Genomic DNA, 16,724 nt, shown 5'->3' on the forward strand with positions numbered 1-16,724 from the left:
CAGTGCCTCCCTAAGTTGCTGAGGCTGGCTTTGAACTTGTGATCCTCCTATCTCAGCCTATTGAGAGGCTGGAATTACAGGCATGCGCCACCACGCCCAGCTTCCCTCTGTCTTAGCCTCAGAGAGGGTCTCCAGACCATGCTCTGAAGAGGGTCCTACCCCTTACTCTCTGAGACCCTTTCCTTCTTTCAAAGCACTTATCACAGTTTGTAACCACTTTGTCCCTTTTCTTCTTATCTGTCTTCCCTACTCTCTCTGTACAATTTCCAGAAGGAGCCAGGCTGTGGCCTGTCCTACTGTCTCCCTGACACCCAGTGCCTAGTGGTAGAGCAGAGGTTCTCAAGAACTATCCTGTGCCTGGAAAGCCTGTGGTGGTGGCGTCTCCAGCAGTCAGGAACTCCCCCTTTGCTTCTGGAGTTTGGTCCTCATTCACCCGTCATTCTTCCTCAGGTCTAGGCTGAATAGGACAGGGGCTCCCAGGCAGCCTGGCGACCACTGCCTGTGTGGAACCAAAGCCCGGCTCAGCTCCACCCCCAGGGTTGGCACGCTGGGCCTCAGGCCCAGCACTCAGCTCCACTGCTGGAGGCCCAGGCTTTCCTGAGCTTCGTGGGATCCAAAGTCCAACTGCTCTCCTCTTGCCTCGTGCTCCAAGCCCCTCTCCCAGGCCCTACCACGCCTGCCCTGGGGAACTCTTGGTTGCTGTCAAGCTGAAGCCACACCTGAGGAGAGAGCTGGGAGTGGAAAACATGAGCCTCAGGCTGAGCTTGGGCAGGGGCAGGAAGCTCTGAGAGCCCATGAGGATGTGACCAGGAATGGTAAGATTCAGCAAGTTGGCAAAAGCCAGCCAGGGCGCTGGGTCCCTGCAGGCATGTAAGCAGGAAGCGGGCACAGGGCACAGTTCTAAAAGCAGCCTTTACTTTGGTTTTCACTTCTCCAAGGCCCTGGGAGCCTTCTCAAGTTCTAGATCTTGGGTCCTGCACACTGGTTACTCCTTCAGCCACTGCAGGAGCTGAGGTGTGTAGTAGGTGATGATGATGTCAGCACCTGTGTCAGGGAGAGGCAGGAAGAGGGGTGGGGCATGGCATCAGCATAGCCTGTGGGTCACAGCACAGGACTGGGCCCACTTCAGTCAGCTCCACACCCTGGGTCTGGAGTCATTTTCTCTTTCTGGGCCTCATGTGAAATGCACAGCTGGGGAAGTAGTAACTGCAAGCCCCCTTCCAGGGCTGGGATGGAGACATCAAGGCCAGCGCTCCAATGGGCCGGAACACAAGCACTCTGCTTCCTAGCCAGTGACCTTTCACTCCCTGCCACATCACCCTGAGCACCTGGAAGGGGCTGACTGAGCCTCTACCCCATTGTCTCCCACAGGTCCTAGTGATGAGCTAGAGTGCCAAATCTGCTTCCTGTTTCACCAGACCTTTCTGGTGAGTGGGGTGGGCAGGGTTCTACTGTTAAACCCTTGGCCCATTGGCCCACAGCTGGAGCCCATTCTAATGACCAGGATAGTGTGCTATACTAACAAAACCTGTTCCCATTATGGAGTAACAGGCATATGCTAATTGAACATATTATCTCATTTCATCCTCAGGACAACCAGGCGCCAGCTATCTTATCCCTAGCTTACAGACAAGGACCTTGGGATTGAGAGAGCATCTTGTCCAAGTTTTCATCACCAGAAAGCAATAGAGGGCTCTGTTTTCTTCACTGTCCCATGTTCTGTTCTGTCCTTCCACCCCCTTTCCTCAATCTGTGTCTATTTGTTTTTTTTGGGGGGGTGGGGAAGAGGATAGAGGTGCCCAGGGGCTCTTTACTACTGAACTACATTCCTAGACCTTTTTATTTTGAGACAGGATCTTGCTAAATTGCTGAGGCCAGCCTTGAACTTGCAATCCTCCTCCCTCAGCCTACCAAGTAGCTGGGATTACAAGCGTGTGCCACCACACCTGGACTTTGTCTCTTCAGATACCTGTGTTTACAAGCATAAGAGTCCAGGCTGTCTCATGACATCGTTTCCCTATCTGGACAAACTGCCGGTCAGTCTCTGGGGCACAGGTCACAACCCCCACCTGCTCTGTTCTGCACTTACCTGCTCTGCGGAAGGCGGTCATGGCCTCCAACACGGCAGCCTTGAGATCAAATGCCCCAGCCCGGGCTCCGTGCCACAGCATGGCGAACTCCCCAGACACGTGGTACACAGCGAGGGGGAGTTGGGGGTGCTGTGGAGAAGCAGCCATGGGAATGGGGTTGAGGTGGAGGGCAGCTGTGCTCTGGAGTGTCCCTCCCTCCCTGCCCAGTCTGTGACCACCTTGAGCTCTATTCTGAGTCTCTGTTCCTGGCAGCCCAGTCTGATCTAGAGCTGTCCATCCAGAGCCGTTCAAAGGCTCCTGTGAACCCCGGCACAGAGGCCGTGCTGGTTCTGGGCAGGAATGGGAAGAGAGGCCTCCAGCTCAGGTGCAGACTGCTTCTAGCTCTGAGATGCCAGAGTCCCTCAATCGAAGGTCCCAGCGTCTGGGGACTCTCCCAATCTCTGAGTCCTCAAGTCTGCTCTGTGCTCACCTTGTCCTTCACCTCCCGCACGATGTCCAAGTAGGGCATTCCTGGCTTCACCATGAGCATGTCGGCTCCTTCCCGTATGTCCCGGTCCTAAGGGATGAGGGTAAAGTGTCTGGGAAGGGGACAGGAAGGAACGGTTTGTGTGTGTGTGAGAGTGTGTCTCAAGCCTGGTCACTTACCACTGCTCGGAGGGCCAGGCCCCGGGCTCCAGGGGGCAGCTGGTAGCAGCGGCGGTCTCCAAAAGCTGGGCTTGACTGAGCAGCGTCCCTGCAGAGCACAGTCACCCTGTGAGCTCCAGCTGTGGGCTACGGGTCAGGGGTTAACAGCAGAAGCCTGCCCATCCCACTCACCGGAAAGGTCCATAGAAACAGGAAGCAAATTTGGCACTGTAGCTCATCACTGATACCTATGGAGACAATGCGGTGAGGCCCAGGCAGCCCTTTCCAGGTGCTCTGGGGTGAAGTGACAGAGTGGAAGGCCCGGGGCTAAGAAGAGGTGTGCCTGAGTTCTAGTCCCATGGGAACACTGGGTCTTGATCTCCCCATCCGAGGTGCAGAGGCTGAGATGGACCCCAAAGGCCTAATCCAGTGTTGTCCTCTGCTCTGTGATTCTAGGCTCATGGACACAGGGCTGTCCAGGCTCTCTCCACCCTGCCGCCCTCCCCCTGCACTCCCTGCACATACCCTGTTGCCAAGTCCATGTGCCATCAGGGCCTCCTTGATGGCTTCCACTCGTCCGTCCATCATGTCCGACGGCGCTACTACCTGACATCCTGAGGGGCAGAGGGTGGTCTTCAGAACTCTGGGACCCTCCTATCCACTCTACCAGCTCCCTGACCCACAGGTGTCCATCCCTGCTGGGGACTCACTCACCTGCCTTGGCATAGGCCAGTGCCACCTCTGCCAGTCGCTGGCGGCTTTCCTCGGCCTTGAATGCTCCATTCTCACTCAGGAGCCCTGCAGGACAAGATGGCAAGGTTGGGGGAGTGCCTTGGCTCTTGGCCTGTGTCCACCCTGGAGAGAACTGGGCAGTGGGTGTGGGTGGCAGCAGGGCTGGTGGAAGGGAGGAAGCTCACCACAGTGACCATGGGAGGTGTAGGGGCACAGGCAGACGTCACAGGCCACCAAGAGGCTGGGGAAGGTCTTTCTCAACAGACGGACTGCCTCGATAGTTGGGGACTCCTCGGAGTCGGCTGCAGAGCCCCTCTCATCCTAGGGGCAGGGGAAGAACAAAGTGATGTGTCTGTCACATGAAGCCCTTCGGGGGACAGGGCAGCCAGCCATTGAAGAGCGTAGCCCCGGCCCTCACTTTCTGTCACTGTCACAGCCCCTGGATAAGGAAGCACTGAGGACTGTGCCCACTGCAGAGGAAACAGGGACCTAGAGAGGGGACTTGACTTACCCTGTCAGGGTATCAGGTACTTAGCTTCCTGACCCCGTAGGAGTACTATCTTAAGGGCTGGGATGATGGCCATTCACTCCTGTCCCCACCCTCGCCCCACCTCTTTTCTTAACTCTTCCTCCAATTTTCACCTTGGGAACTCTGCTGGGGACACCAAAGATGAGGACGCAGCGCAGGCCCTCTTCAACCAGGGGCTTCAGCATCTCTTCCAGCCGGTTCACACCATACCTGGGAGGGGATGGGAGGGACTGAGGGGAGGCAGGTCCTGGTGGCACCAGGAGGGTGCCAACCCCCAGGACAGGGCTGGGAAGGAATGCACCCACCAAACAGGTGGGGAAATCAAACCCCAAATATCAGAGCTGTGGAATCAGCTGTGGCAGCTCCTCCGAGGTGGTCTAACTGAACTTCTTCCTCAAGTTCAGCTCAGGATGCAAAAACCTCACCGAGGGCTCCTGGTGAAGCTTGTCACTTCACGAGGCTGCCCCTTAACTGTGCACAGCTGTGGCCCCAGGGAAGCCCTTCTCTCCACTGAGCTGCAGTTTGCGTCTCTGGATCTTCTACCTCTGGGGTCTACTTCTGCCTCTGGGTACCTCCCCCTGCAAAATTTCTCCCTCCATCATCCCCTTGCCCTCTCCAGCATGCCTCCTACCTGGCCACTCCTGGCAGGCTGGCAATAGGCTGTACGTCATCAGGAACATCCCTGTAAGAGCAGGGGGTGGGCTATGGATTGGTGGCTGTGGGAAGGGCAGGCGGTGGCGGGGTGACTGGGAGGGATGGTTGGGAAGCTGGGAAGGAATGTGGGAATGGAGATGGAGGGAGGGGGATGGGGTCCAGTGTCTGGCTCCCCTGGCCTGAAATAATAATAGGAACAAGAATAACAGTGATAATAAAAGCAAGTGTACTAGAAGAACAGTAATGCGTCAACAGGAAGGAGTCAAGTGGTTAAGAATGTGGACTCTGACATCAGAAGTCCTTGCTTCCTCTTCTAGCCACTTTCTGACTGGGTGATCTTGGCCAAGTTATATCATTTCTTTGAGCCTCAGGCCCTTCATCCAGAGCCTAGATGGGATCAATTCCTTTATTCAATAAAAATTTACTGAGCACTTATTTTTTAAAAAATACTTATTTATTTTTTAGTTGGACACAATATCTTTATTTATTTATTTTCATGTGGTGCTGAGGATCGAACCCAGGGCCTCGCATGTGCTAGGCGAGCGCTCTACCGCTGAGCCACAACCCCAGCCCCAACTGAGCACTTATTATGTGCCCGGTACTAGTCTAGGTGCTGGTGATAAAACAGTGAACAGAACAGGCAAAAATCCCTGCCCTCATGGAGTTGACCCTGTTGGAGATAACGTCTATTCCTTCTTCATACAAATGCTGTCAGGACTGAACAGATCATGTATGTAGGTTGCTCGCATAGTACCTTGTACACAGTAGGTCTGCTGTTGCTTTATTAATAATCATGATTGCATGATTATTATTCATAAGCCCCTCTCACGAGGACATAGCACTTTACAGCTGACAGAGCCTTCTACGTTTCTATTGTAGTCCAAAGATTCAGGATGGCAGACAAGAGTAGTTATTCTTATTTTACAAATGTGAGAACTGAGGTCTTTTCAAGGTTTGTGCCATTCTTAAGACTTCTGTCCTTATCCCAGTTGGCCACTTCTAATACCCTGAGTTTTCAGCTGACAGCCCATTTCCCATCCCCTTAAGGTATTGGGGACTGAATCCAGGGCCTTGCTTATGCTAGGCAAGCAATCTACTGCTGAGCTACATCCTCAGCCCTTTTTATTTTTTATTTTGAGTCAGGGTCTTGTTAAATTGCCCAGGTTGGCCTGGAACTTGTGATCCTCTTGCCTCAGCTTCCTCAGTAACTGGGATTACAGGCATGTGTCACCATGCCTGGCTGTGATGGCCCAATTCACACCTCCCCCCACCAGCAATACTGATGCCTGTACCAGTCACACACCTGCCCCCACCATGGACAGATCAAAGGCCTGGCCCATTCCTGGGGACTCACGTGACAAAGATGGGGTAAATGAAGTTGGAAGCACTGAGGGTGGTGGCGGCTGTCTGCCAGGTCCGAAGCAGGGGGTGGAAGTAGCCACTGTGCAGAACAGACTGGGGCTGCATGGTGGGGGCCAGAGGCCAGCCAGCTAGTTCTTGGGGTGTCTGCTGCGTGCTGAGCTCTGAAAGGGGCAACAGGAGGCACATGAAATATGGTCTCCGACCCTGAGAGACGGTCACATTCCAGCTTCCTGCCGCCCCTCTCTCTAGCCTAGTGGGGTCCACCAATCCCTGCCGGGCTCACAGTAAAGACAAAAAATGAACATAAGTCTTTAGAAACTTCATAGCAATTTGAATCCAATGAAGAAACTTTTGAGTTTGTTGTGTATGTGACTGCTATTTAAAAAAAATAAATTTCTGGTTATTAATTTTTACCAGATTTTATCAAACAACCAATGGGCTGGAAATTAAAAAAAGGAAGACAACAGAACTAATCCCTCCCTAGGCATACTCGGAGAAGCGCCGATCCAGACAACATTTCCCTGCACAATGCCCATGCTCACAGTAGAAATTTTAGAAGAGTACAGATAAGCCAAAAGAGAAGAATTCCCTATAATTCCACCTCAAGTGAAGCACAGGTAATACTTGCCATGGGGACTTCCGGTTATGCAGGACACATGTGCTCCTGCACCCTCCCCCAACGGGGTGACCATTAAGGCTGTCTCCCAGCCAAGGAGACTCCGGCACTTTCCTGCTATGTGGTGGCACCTTGTCCCTCTGAGAAGGCTTGTGCAATCTCCATGGCCCCACCACGCCCACATCCACAGGCCTCTCCTCCCCTATCCCGAGAGGCTTTCTTCTTGCTCTTGTTGCAACCTCTCTTACGTAAGAGTTTTTTGTTGATCTGTCTCATCTTGTGCCAATAACTTCTGCGGGGCAGGGTCCAGGGTTAGTTTATTTTCCCCTGCCCCCTTGCACTCTGCCCACCCGTGGACTCTGGCACAGAGCAAGTATTTAATTACATTAAGTACAAGATATTATGCCCTCCATGCCAGAGAGATGACATGAGGCAGGAAGAAGCGGGGCATTCACATGTTTCTTGAGCACTTACTGTGTACCAGGCCACGCTGGACTCTCTCATAGGTGACCTCTCCTTGAGTTTGCATGTCAGTCCAGGGAGGCACGGTTGATGGAGTGCACTTCAGAGAGAAGGAGCCCTGCCACAAAGGAGTCACGGTTTCTATGTGGGTTAGAGAGCAGAAGAAGCTAGTGGAAGACCAGGGCTTGAACTCAGTTTTGCAGGGTAAGTGGGTTCAGCTTAGGAGGGAAAGGTACAGCTCTCCCTTGGGAAGGGAAAAAGGGCAAAGTTGGGGTTGGAGGATAGCTGTGGACTGTTCTGAGGACCCCAGGAGGCGATGGAGCCCATGTGGAAGGAGGAGAGACGAGGGGAAGGGAGGGGGCCAGACTGAAGGCCAAGGAAGATTCTGAGCAGGAAGTGGGGGAGTGGCTGGTCAAAACCTGGCTTTAGGAAGATAAATCTTGCCACTGAGCAGAATAGACCGGAAGCAGAGTATGGGCTATGGGAGGTCTGAGGGTGGAGAAGGAAGGGCCATGGTGATGCGGCCAAGAGGCGGTCTCTCAGGGCGGATGCGCTGTCTGCCTGACCCATAGGCCAGAGGACAGGGAAAGGGCAGGAATAGGGTGATGGGAAACCAGGCTTACAGAGGAGACGGAGGGCTTCATTTCAGACATTTCTTTTTGGAGGTGCTAGTAGCCAGGTGGGGTGTGTGTGTGGGGTAGCCACAGAAAGTGGGGGTGGCAGGTCCAAGTCTAGCTGCTCCTTGGACAAATGGGACCTCAAGGTCCAGGGGGGTAGGGACTTATCCAAGGTCACACAGTGCATTATAGGATAAAACAGCAGAACTAGAACCCCAGTGATCCTTCAGTGTGCTGGGGCTTTCTGCCCAATCTCTCCAATCTCTTTGGCTCCCTCCCAGCCCAGGGGCCCATCTTATCCCATCCTCCTCCTTGGCGGGGTTGGGGTTATCAGGAGCCACACATGGACCCGCCCTATCCCCACACCCCAGGGTGGGTCAGCCTCATCACCTGACACAGGGGCAAGCCAGGGCTCCCCAAAGATGTCTTAATCCCTAAATGAGCAATTATTCAGCAGATATGAGGTCCTGTCTACCCATTTTGTGCAAGATTTTGCTCCCTGGTCTGCCAGGAATTAATTCAGCTCAGAGTAGTCAAGTTACTTGCCCAAGACCACACGGAGAGTTTAGTGACTGAGCCCGAAACTAAATTTGTTCTAAACTCCAAATGCAGGGTTTTATATACTATCATCCACAATACTGGTAAATGTTTGATTGAGTAGGTGTCTCTCTGCCCACACTGTCTCTGCAATGGGTGCTGGAGAGAAATATATTGAATGTATTAATTAGGTGCTGGGTACTTTATGCTTATATTATCTCAATTGTAAGAACTGTCTTTTTAGTAATAAGGAAATGAAGGCTCTAAGAGGGTTTACATGACTTGCTCAATGTCATTCTGGAGAGTCAAGTCAAATTTTGAAACCAGGTTCACATGTCTCTGATTCATTTCCCTGAGCAACAATCTTTTGTAGCAGGCTGTGGACTTCTGGAATTCACAGCTGCATTCCACTGGCCTCAACCCCCATTTCCTTTAGAAGGCCCACAGAGCAACTGCCTTCTGCCTATAAGAAACCTCTTGCAGGATTGCCTAGGAGCTGCGCTGCCCAAATTTCATCCTGAGGACCCTGGGAGAGGTGGGGAGGGTACAACTGGAGGGGGAGGGCTTGCTAGAGAAGTTCCGTTTTGATCTTTTTTTTTTTTTTTTTAATGGTCAGAGAGATAGTAGTTTGAAAAATGGTGCTACTGCTGGAAGAATTAAAAAGTTGAAAATCAGGCTGGGTTTCTGGCTCAGTGGTAGAGCCCTTACCTAGCACGTGTGAGGCCTTGGGTTCAATCCTCAGCACCACATAAAGATATAAACAAATAAAGATATTATGTCCACCTACAAGTAAAAAATATTAAAAAAAGTTGAAAATCACTGATCCTAGTTAATCTTTTACATTTAATATGGAAAATTGGGTGCAGAGAGGCCACAGGACTTGCTTGAAATGACACAGCCAGTGAGGTACAGAGCTAGGAAGTGACCCTGAGGCTGCTGGGACCACATAGTCAGTCTATTACAACAGGCACTTGATAAACATCTGCAGAGTGGGAAAATGCCCCAAGTAACACCTCTGCTTTGCAGAGTCAAATCAGGCCAGGGTTTTGCATTGTGAAAAGTACCTCAAAATTTGGGAGTTTTTTGCACACGGGAAGGGCATGGCCCCTAAATTAAGGGAGCTTGCAAACCTCAGCTTAAATACCGTGTCACCACATTTATAGGAACAAGACACAATGAGGCCCCGCACCTTCGCTTGTTTACATAGATCAGGTTAATTTTATGGAAGACAGTACAGGGCAGTGCAGAAGGAACCATCTTTCAGAATCAAGCTATTCCAGGTCTGATCTGTGTTCTACTCTAACGTTGGCCAAGGTCAGCAGCCTTTCAGAGCCTTCATTTCATTATCTACGAAATGGGCTGACATTATCCAGCTTGTGAGGCTGTGGAGAAGATTAGAGGTAGTGCTGAGGTATATATCTGGCACCAAGTAGCTATTCAGTAAACAAGAAGCTAATTTTAATATTAATAAGGGCAGGACTGATCTGGAACAAAATCTCCTGGTATAGTCCTGTGCCTTCTGCACCACACCCCGGAGGGAGGACATTTGTTTAGGCCTGGAGGGTCACAAGATGTTTCAAAGTCCCTGCTTCCTAACACCTAATGTGGTGGAGAAGGAATAAAACAACCCCAAACAGATGCAGAATAGTGGGGTGGCCCAGGTGCTGTGGGAGGATCCTGTGTCTGGGAGTCAAGAACAGCTTCATGGATGAAAGAACACTGAAGATCTTGCCTTCCTTGGCTGGCTCCACCCCAACCAGGGTCTAACCTAACTTGGACCCTGAGAGCTGCCACCAAGGGGGCAAGCAGAGCTGCAGGGCTTCAGTCCCACAGCTTGTGTTCCACTGATTCCAGAGGCTTTGCTCTTGGCCCAGAGGGATGGCAACTGCTGCCAGTTCTGGCGGGCTCTGCCGCGGGCTCAGAGGAGGCAGGCAGAATTGCCAGCTAGGTAGAAGAGCCAGGTTTAGAAACCCAAAGCCCCAGAAAGGCCCAGGACAACAGCTGTCAGGCACTTCTGATGAGAAACCTACTGGTTCCTGGTTCAATCAACCCACGTTTCCTGAATTTTCTACTCTGTACCTGCTGTAGTGCTAGATACAGGGATTAAAGAGAAAAATGAGAACCCAGTCTGCTCCTGGGGCTTTGAAAGCCCTAATCTTTGGGTTCAGCAATTTGAAACCCAGAGAAGCTCCCATTTCCACAGATTCCTAGAATATCCTTGCTATGAGGTTTCTTGAAGCTTGCTGATTTCATCACTGAAACTCTGGTAAAACTGGGCTCAGAGAAGGGCAAAACATTGACCCTGGATCCTGCAGCTGGTTAGCTGCAGATCTGGGCTAAAATTCAGTTCTCCAGCAGCCCAGTCCTCAATACCCACTATGACCTTTGGTACTGAGACAGATTTCACATTTTATTTGGTACAGTTGGACTTATGAAGAGCCACAGGTGAAGGGGGTGGGGGGAGGGAAGGGGTAGAGCCCTAATCTATCAGGCGGCTGCGGTCCAGGGTGGTTAAATTTGTGGTCAGTGGAGTCGACCGATGTGAGTATAAATCCTGGTTCTGGCACTTTTCACCTGTATGACCTCAATTTCCTCATCTGGTAAGTGGGGACTTGAACGGACCTCAATGGGTTGTCGTAAGGACTGATTGGCCAAGCATGCAACGCCTAGCACAAGCGGTTCTTATATTTTCCACTCCTCTCCTCCAGCCTGCAAGGCACCTCGGCTCCGCAATGATGCAGAACGCCGGCGGTGCCCGGGGAGGGGGTGAATCCAAAGGAGGAAACATGAAAGGGAACTCGGCTAACAACCCCGGCTGTTGCAGGACCATCGAACCCAAGCAGGGGCCCACGGGGTCTCGGTCCCCAGCTGCAGGACGGGAGCTTCAGGCGCCCGACACAAGCTACGATGCAGGACTTAAGCAACAGCCTCCGCCTCTCTCAGAGGCTGATCTCCAAACCCTCCAACTCCCGGAGCCAGCCCCACTTACCTACCTCCTTGAAAGCTCCGAACCGCTGCTCCAGCCACTGCAGCCCGGGATCTAATCTCCCGGGGCCCAGGCGGGGGCGGGGCGGCTCACCCGGAAGCAGCTCCCCCCCCCGCGGCCCGCCCTCCCCGCATGGAGGCCACGCCCCTGCGGCCACTCTCCGGGCTTGCTGGTCAGCCCTCCCGCGGCCCCGCCCACGCTTATCGGACTCGGGACCTAGCCAATCAGGTGTGCGGAGAGACTGGACAGCCCGTCCCTGCCCGCCACAGGGCGGGAGGAATGAGCTAGGGAGCCCACCCTGGCTTGTGGGAGGGGCGTCTGCGAGTGAACGCGTCTGGAAGGCTGGCACAGCTCTGGGTTCACCCTAGGTTTGCTTTACAGTTCTTTCCAGCCTCCCGCAGGTTTGGCCCTGGTTTATTTTTTGGTGAAAGAACAATTGGATGTCAAGGACATTAACACCAAATAATGCCTAACACAATAGTTTCATCAATTTTTGCACATTGAGCATTTAAAGTTGTTGAGTTCAGCACCAGATTGTCTTCCAAGTTTTTAGAGAAGATTTATTCCAGCGTGATTACTCAGGGTCTACTCTGTGAAAGGGTTGAGAGACGTGATGAAAAAAGACATGGCATTAGAAAAAAACTCCCAGGGGCATCGCATCTGACTAGGATGGGTACAGTAAAAGATCTGAGCAAAGGTCTATGTTTGGTTGGGTGGGAGAGGACTTGTAGGGGGGCAGGAGGGGTCTGGTGAGGTGTATGGGCAGAAATGAGCCTGGAATGAGCAGATTAGTGGTTGCAAGGAAAGGCAACCACTATTTATTACAACCACTATTTATTACAGGGCGTTGAAAATGTGTATGCTCGTGTGTATATTCCTTCATATATGTATATTTAAAGTTGTTGAGTTCAGCACCAGACTGTCTTCTACGTTTATACACACAAACACACAATGGTACTTGAACCCAGGGGTGCCTTACCACTGAGCTATATCCCCAATCCTTTTTATTTTATATCTTGAGACAGGGTCTCCTTAAGTTACTGAGGGTCTCACTAAGGTTGCCCCAGCTTAGCAAGAACCTGTCTCAAAATAAAAAAATTAAAAAGGTCTGGGGATGTAGCTTAGTGAAAAAGCCTCACTAGATTTTATCCACAGCATGAAATAAATAAAAGATAAAATGGTTTGTGTTCTGTGAATTTTATCTCAATTTTTAAAAAGCTAGTTCACTAAAGGCAATGTGGTATTCTGGATTGGAGCTGTAACAAAAAAGATAGTATTAGAAAAACTGGTGAAATACAAGGACAGTTTGTCCTTTAGTTATTTTTTTTCTTTCATTTGACAAATGTTCCATGGTTATGTAAGATGTTAATGTGAAGGGAAGCTGGGTGAGGGGTTTGTCAGAACTCTGCATCCTTTGTAGTTTTCTGTAATTCTAAAATTTCTCTAAAAAAGTTTATTTAAAACAAAAGCATCGTCAAAGGTGGCAGGGACACAATCTATTTTCATGAATTAGTGCTAAGATCCGGACAAGTCACTTCTAAGGAGGCTCAATTTGCCATTGGTAAAAAAGGGGGTAAGGCTGCAAAAGTAGTTTTGAATGGGTCAGGATAATCTCCTACTCCCCAGGTCCAGATCAAAATCTCTGGGCACGAAGTGTTGTGTTTAAAGAAGAAAGATGAGAAGCTTTACCTTAGTTTGGTAACAAACCTTCAAAATCCAGATACCACTACAGGAATGATACAGGTGTGGCTAGGGAAAACTGATCCACTACCTCAAAGATTCTTCCCAGTTAAATTCTGTAGTTTTAAATCATAGTCTCCTTTCAGGAGACATTGCTCTTAGAAAGTTAGTTTGGTGAAAAATGGGGCAGGATGAACTAACACCAAATAGGGGAGCTTTTGGGGATTCATTTTTAACTGGAGCATAAAGAGTTTTATGTTGTAAATTACTTATGAACCCAGAGTTCATGCTTTCTAGGCAAGTGCTCAACTACTGAGGTATATTGCCAACCCTTTTTTTGAGTCAAGGTCTTTAATTGCCCAGGCTGGCCTTGAACTTGCAATTCTCACCTCAGCCTCCTGAGCAGCTGGGATTAGATAAATGATACTGTGCCCAGATTGAATTTAATTTAATAGGAAGTGGGGAGTGACTGTAATACAGCCATGTTCTAGAAAGATCCACTTGGCAAGCAAAACACAGGGGAAGCAGATGAGGCAGGAAATTGAATTCAAAGGAAGCCACAGGAATCCAGATGGGACCTGAGGACTTAACCTCTAGTGGTGCTCATGGGAATTAAGAAAGGATGTTTCTACTGTGGAGCAGGAAAAAGCCACTGGACCAAGTAACCACTGGGGTTCTACCTTTGTAAAATATTATTTATAAATTTATGATTTGTAAAACTTATATAGAGTTGTGGTTGATAAAATGACTGCTTCAGAGTTTTAAGACTAATACTTGAGGGCATTTAGAACAGTGCCAGACACAGGATGGGCTCGATAAACGGAGCTGATGAGAATCTATGTACAGGGGCCCAGCAGAGCCACAAAAGGCAGCACTCCTCCCTGAGAACGAGCGGCATCTGCTGGTCATGTAAGGTGATGCAGGATTCCACATTTACAAAAAGTCTGGGCCAGTCCGCACCTCAAATACCGAATGGGGTACGATTAATGGGTCTTCTTGAAACACATATCCTCAAATACATGATTTTTTTTTTTTTTTGAGATGGGGTCTTGAACTCCTGGACTCAAGATATCCTCCTACTTCAGCTTCCCAAGTGCTGAGACTATAGGCGCATACCACCATAAGTCAGCTAGTATGTCATCACTTTAAACAAGAATGTTTTTTATTTGTACAAAGCATTATAATCTTTAAAACAGTCTTCGTTTACCAATAAACTTTCCATTGTATTCATTTAACAAATTAATGGTTAAACTATACCATACTACCTTGTCAAATCCCAAACACTCAACTGAGACAAAAAAAAATGCTTTGAAGCACTGAATGGAAAGAGAAAAGGCTAAGAAAGGCCAACAGAGATATTTTAGAAGAAGTTAAAGGGAATTTTTTGGGTGGGGGTGGGAGATTAAATTCATGAGCACCATCAGATTTCCCTTAAGGTTCAGAGTTTATCAAAGAAAAATATTAAGATGTGAAATTAGAACTAAGAAATATAAGAAACCTGCACTTTGGGATATTAAGCAGGTAATTAGAATTCCTAGATTGTGGATGAAGTTAAGTGAAAAAGGGAAAGAAAGTAGAGAAGAGTGAAGAGATAGAAAAAGGGGAAAAAGATGTGCCTAGAGGGAATTAAGTCTGAAATTCATAATGAATTAAAGAATGAAAAGACAAAGACACAGTCTGGGAGATGAAGTGTAAAAAGAGAAAGCCTGGGGGGTTCTGCACCTTCCAGGAGGTGACATTAAATACTAACGCTGTATAGTAGTAAATAGTGAGGGACAACTAACACTATGCCATCTGTTTTAAATAAGTAAGACACTGGCATCCCTGCTGGACTAACTCCAATCAATACTAATTTAAAAGCATATGTGCCCAGAGTGTAGCCATTCTATAGGCTGTATGTCTACAAGCAATCTAAAAGGACTGAAAGCCAAGTGGGATTAGAGGAAATGAAACTCAAATTAATGCAACTGTCAAGTGATGAGATTACAGAGTTCATTATTCTCCCATAGCCTTTTAGTAGTTTTTTTTTTTTTAAAGCTAAACCATCCTGATCATTCTTAATAAGGTACTATTGCCAAATACTGTTACAAATAGACTGACCAATTTTTCCTGAGCCTTGACTGCCTCTGTAATATGGAACATGGCAGGCAGCATGGAAGTTATTACTTTTGTGGAGGGGCAAAAAGACTTGGGATCAAAAACTACCTAGCCATACATGTAAGTAAACAAGATATATTAATTCGACTGATTAGCCATTCAGAATCCCTTACAAAAAGTCAAAACCTTCAGACTGATTAAGCAAAACAGAATTCTGTCACTCAGATGCTCTGAGTCTGGAAAGCGCTGGTTTTGATGATAATTCTAGTCAGTTTTTATTTTGATCTTCTCAGGCAAACATCAAACTTTGCCTGCTCTGCTCAGCAGGGAAAAGCTTTGCATAGACATGTTCCACATTTCAGAGTGGTAGCTTCCACAGTGCCATGGCCTACCCTCCCTATTCAATTGTCTACGTCCTCTTCTTCATTCTGTTCTTCTTCTTCCAGTCTTTCCTCATCTTCTTCATTGTCCTCATCCCTGCTCCTGTCTTGCTCTTCTGAGTCTGTTTTTTTGTCTTTGTCCTTCTTCTTTTGCTCTGAAGCTTCCTTCTTACCTTTCTGTTCCCGCCTATAAGCTGTAAGGAAGTAGGAGGGGGATTAGGAGGATGGTTGGAAGAGGTAGCAGCTAACCCCATGGTAATAACTGGAAAAGCTGCGGCTCAGGAGGAAAAATAGCCTGCCCAGCATCGCAAACAGATCTGAGGTGGTACAAACTGAACTGAATCACATCCAGTATTGGTTTACTGGACTTGTCAAAGACCCATGCTGAAAGCCTCAGGGCCAGGTTAACAGGTCATACAGGATGACCATCTTCTATGCGCTTTAGAAAATGGAAGGATCATTACCTTCCAGAGCTTCTTTTAAGGGGGTAATGAACCGCTGGAACTCCATCTCTTCCATGGCTGAGAGCACATCACTGGCATTGAGCGTCTTGCGTTTCCCTTTCATTGCAAAGTTGTTGGCACTGAAAGAAGAAAGGGCAAGCGCTGTCGGTGGCTGTGAGGCTCCGCTTGCTGTGTGCCAGCGGAGGGGTGGGAGAGCCTACAGACGTCTGAGATGTATGTGTTGCTGTCTGACACGGGAAAGTCCTTTCCTTCTCTGAACTCAAGGGCTAAAGCAGCGTTGTTTCGTCGTTTAAATTGCCACACAATTAAGGAAGCTGTGAACCTCTCTGCACTGAGATGGGACCCAGTAGGGGTCTGTAGGTTCCAGACCCCAAACTCCGAGCCAGGTCTCCTGCGCCTCCCCTATCCCTAGCGGTGCCCGGCTCACCAGGATGTGGCGTACAGCACGAAGACACTGGCGGCGCGGGAGATGGCGCTCCGGGCCTCCTTGGAGATGTTGACACCGTCCGGGAGCTGTGGGGGGTTGTGGGGGTGAGCAACACTGCCAGCCCGGGACCTGCTTCCCTCCTGCCCGCTCGTCCGCCCCCGGCCCAGCAGCTCACCGCCTCTTTAATGATCCTGGTGATGACAGCATTGGGCAGGTTTAAGTCCTCTGGCCTCTCCGCCATTGCCACGGCCGGGGCCGAAGCTGCTTCAGCCTCAGGCCTCTTCTTCAGGCAGCTGCCGCGTCCGGACTTCCCGCGTCGCTACGGTATGACCCTTCCAGGCTTCCGTTCCATCCCACGTTGCCCACACTACGTCCCACAGTGCCCCGCGCGTCATAACCGCTCTCGGGCCCCAGCCCCGCCTCTATCTCAAATCGTTGGTGCTTCTGAAGTTTCCACACTACAGAGA

General features: G+C 49.7%; 2 protein-coding genes across 6 annotated transcripts; both read right to left on the minus strand.

The window, feature by feature from the left end:
• Window positions 1–894: 894 nt before the first annotated feature.
• Window positions 895–11,343, minus strand: Alad (aminolevulinate dehydratase). Of its 5 annotated transcripts, none has more exons than XM_046451796.2 (13): window positions 11,217–11,343; window positions 7,082–7,187; window positions 5,984–6,152; window positions 4,607–4,657; window positions 4,089–4,185; window positions 3,632–3,767; window positions 3,429–3,512; window positions 3,240–3,328; window positions 2,907–2,962; window positions 2,736–2,823; window positions 2,560–2,646; window positions 2,090–2,219; window positions 895–1,044 (listed from the first exon to the last, which is right to left on the minus strand). In XM_046451796.2, the coding sequence occupies exons 2-13, from the start codon at window positions 7,134–7,136 to the stop codon at window positions 986–988; spliced, it is 1,101 nt and encodes a 366-aa protein (XP_046307752.1). In that variant the 5' UTR covers window positions 7,137–7,187; window positions 11,217–11,343; the 3' UTR covers window positions 895–985. The 5 variants fall into 5 exon arrangements, with proteins under 5 accessions (XP_046307752.1, XP_046307754.1, XP_046307753.1 ...); XM_046451798.2 differs by having other exon boundaries at window positions 11,213–11,333; XM_046451797.2 differs by having other exon boundaries at window positions 7,082–7,210; window positions 11,217–11,327.
• A 2,686-nt stretch (window positions 11,344–14,029) lies between these two features.
• On the minus strand, window positions 14,030–16,703 carry Pole3 (DNA polymerase epsilon 3, accessory subunit). The gene is made up of 4 exons (XM_046451805.2): window positions 16,433–16,703; window positions 16,258–16,343; window positions 15,831–15,949; window positions 14,030–15,560 (listed from the first exon to the last, which is right to left on the minus strand). Exons 1-4 carry the CDS (start codon window positions 16,496–16,498, stop codon window positions 15,388–15,390), a joined length of 444 nt encoding a protein of 147 aa, XP_046307761.1. The 5' UTR covers window positions 16,499–16,703; the 3' UTR covers window positions 14,030–15,387.
• Window positions 16,704–16,724: the final 21 nt, after the last annotated feature.

Source organism: Marmota monax, unplaced genomic scaffold (genome assembly GCF_021218885.2).
Source record: "Marmota monax isolate L192 unplaced genomic scaffold, Marmota_monax_Labrador192_F-V1.1 WCK01_AAM20220418_F8-fsc00020, whole genome shotgun sequence".
In the NCBI taxonomy this organism is placed as follows: Eukaryota; Metazoa; Chordata; class Mammalia; order Rodentia; family Sciuridae; genus Marmota; species Marmota monax.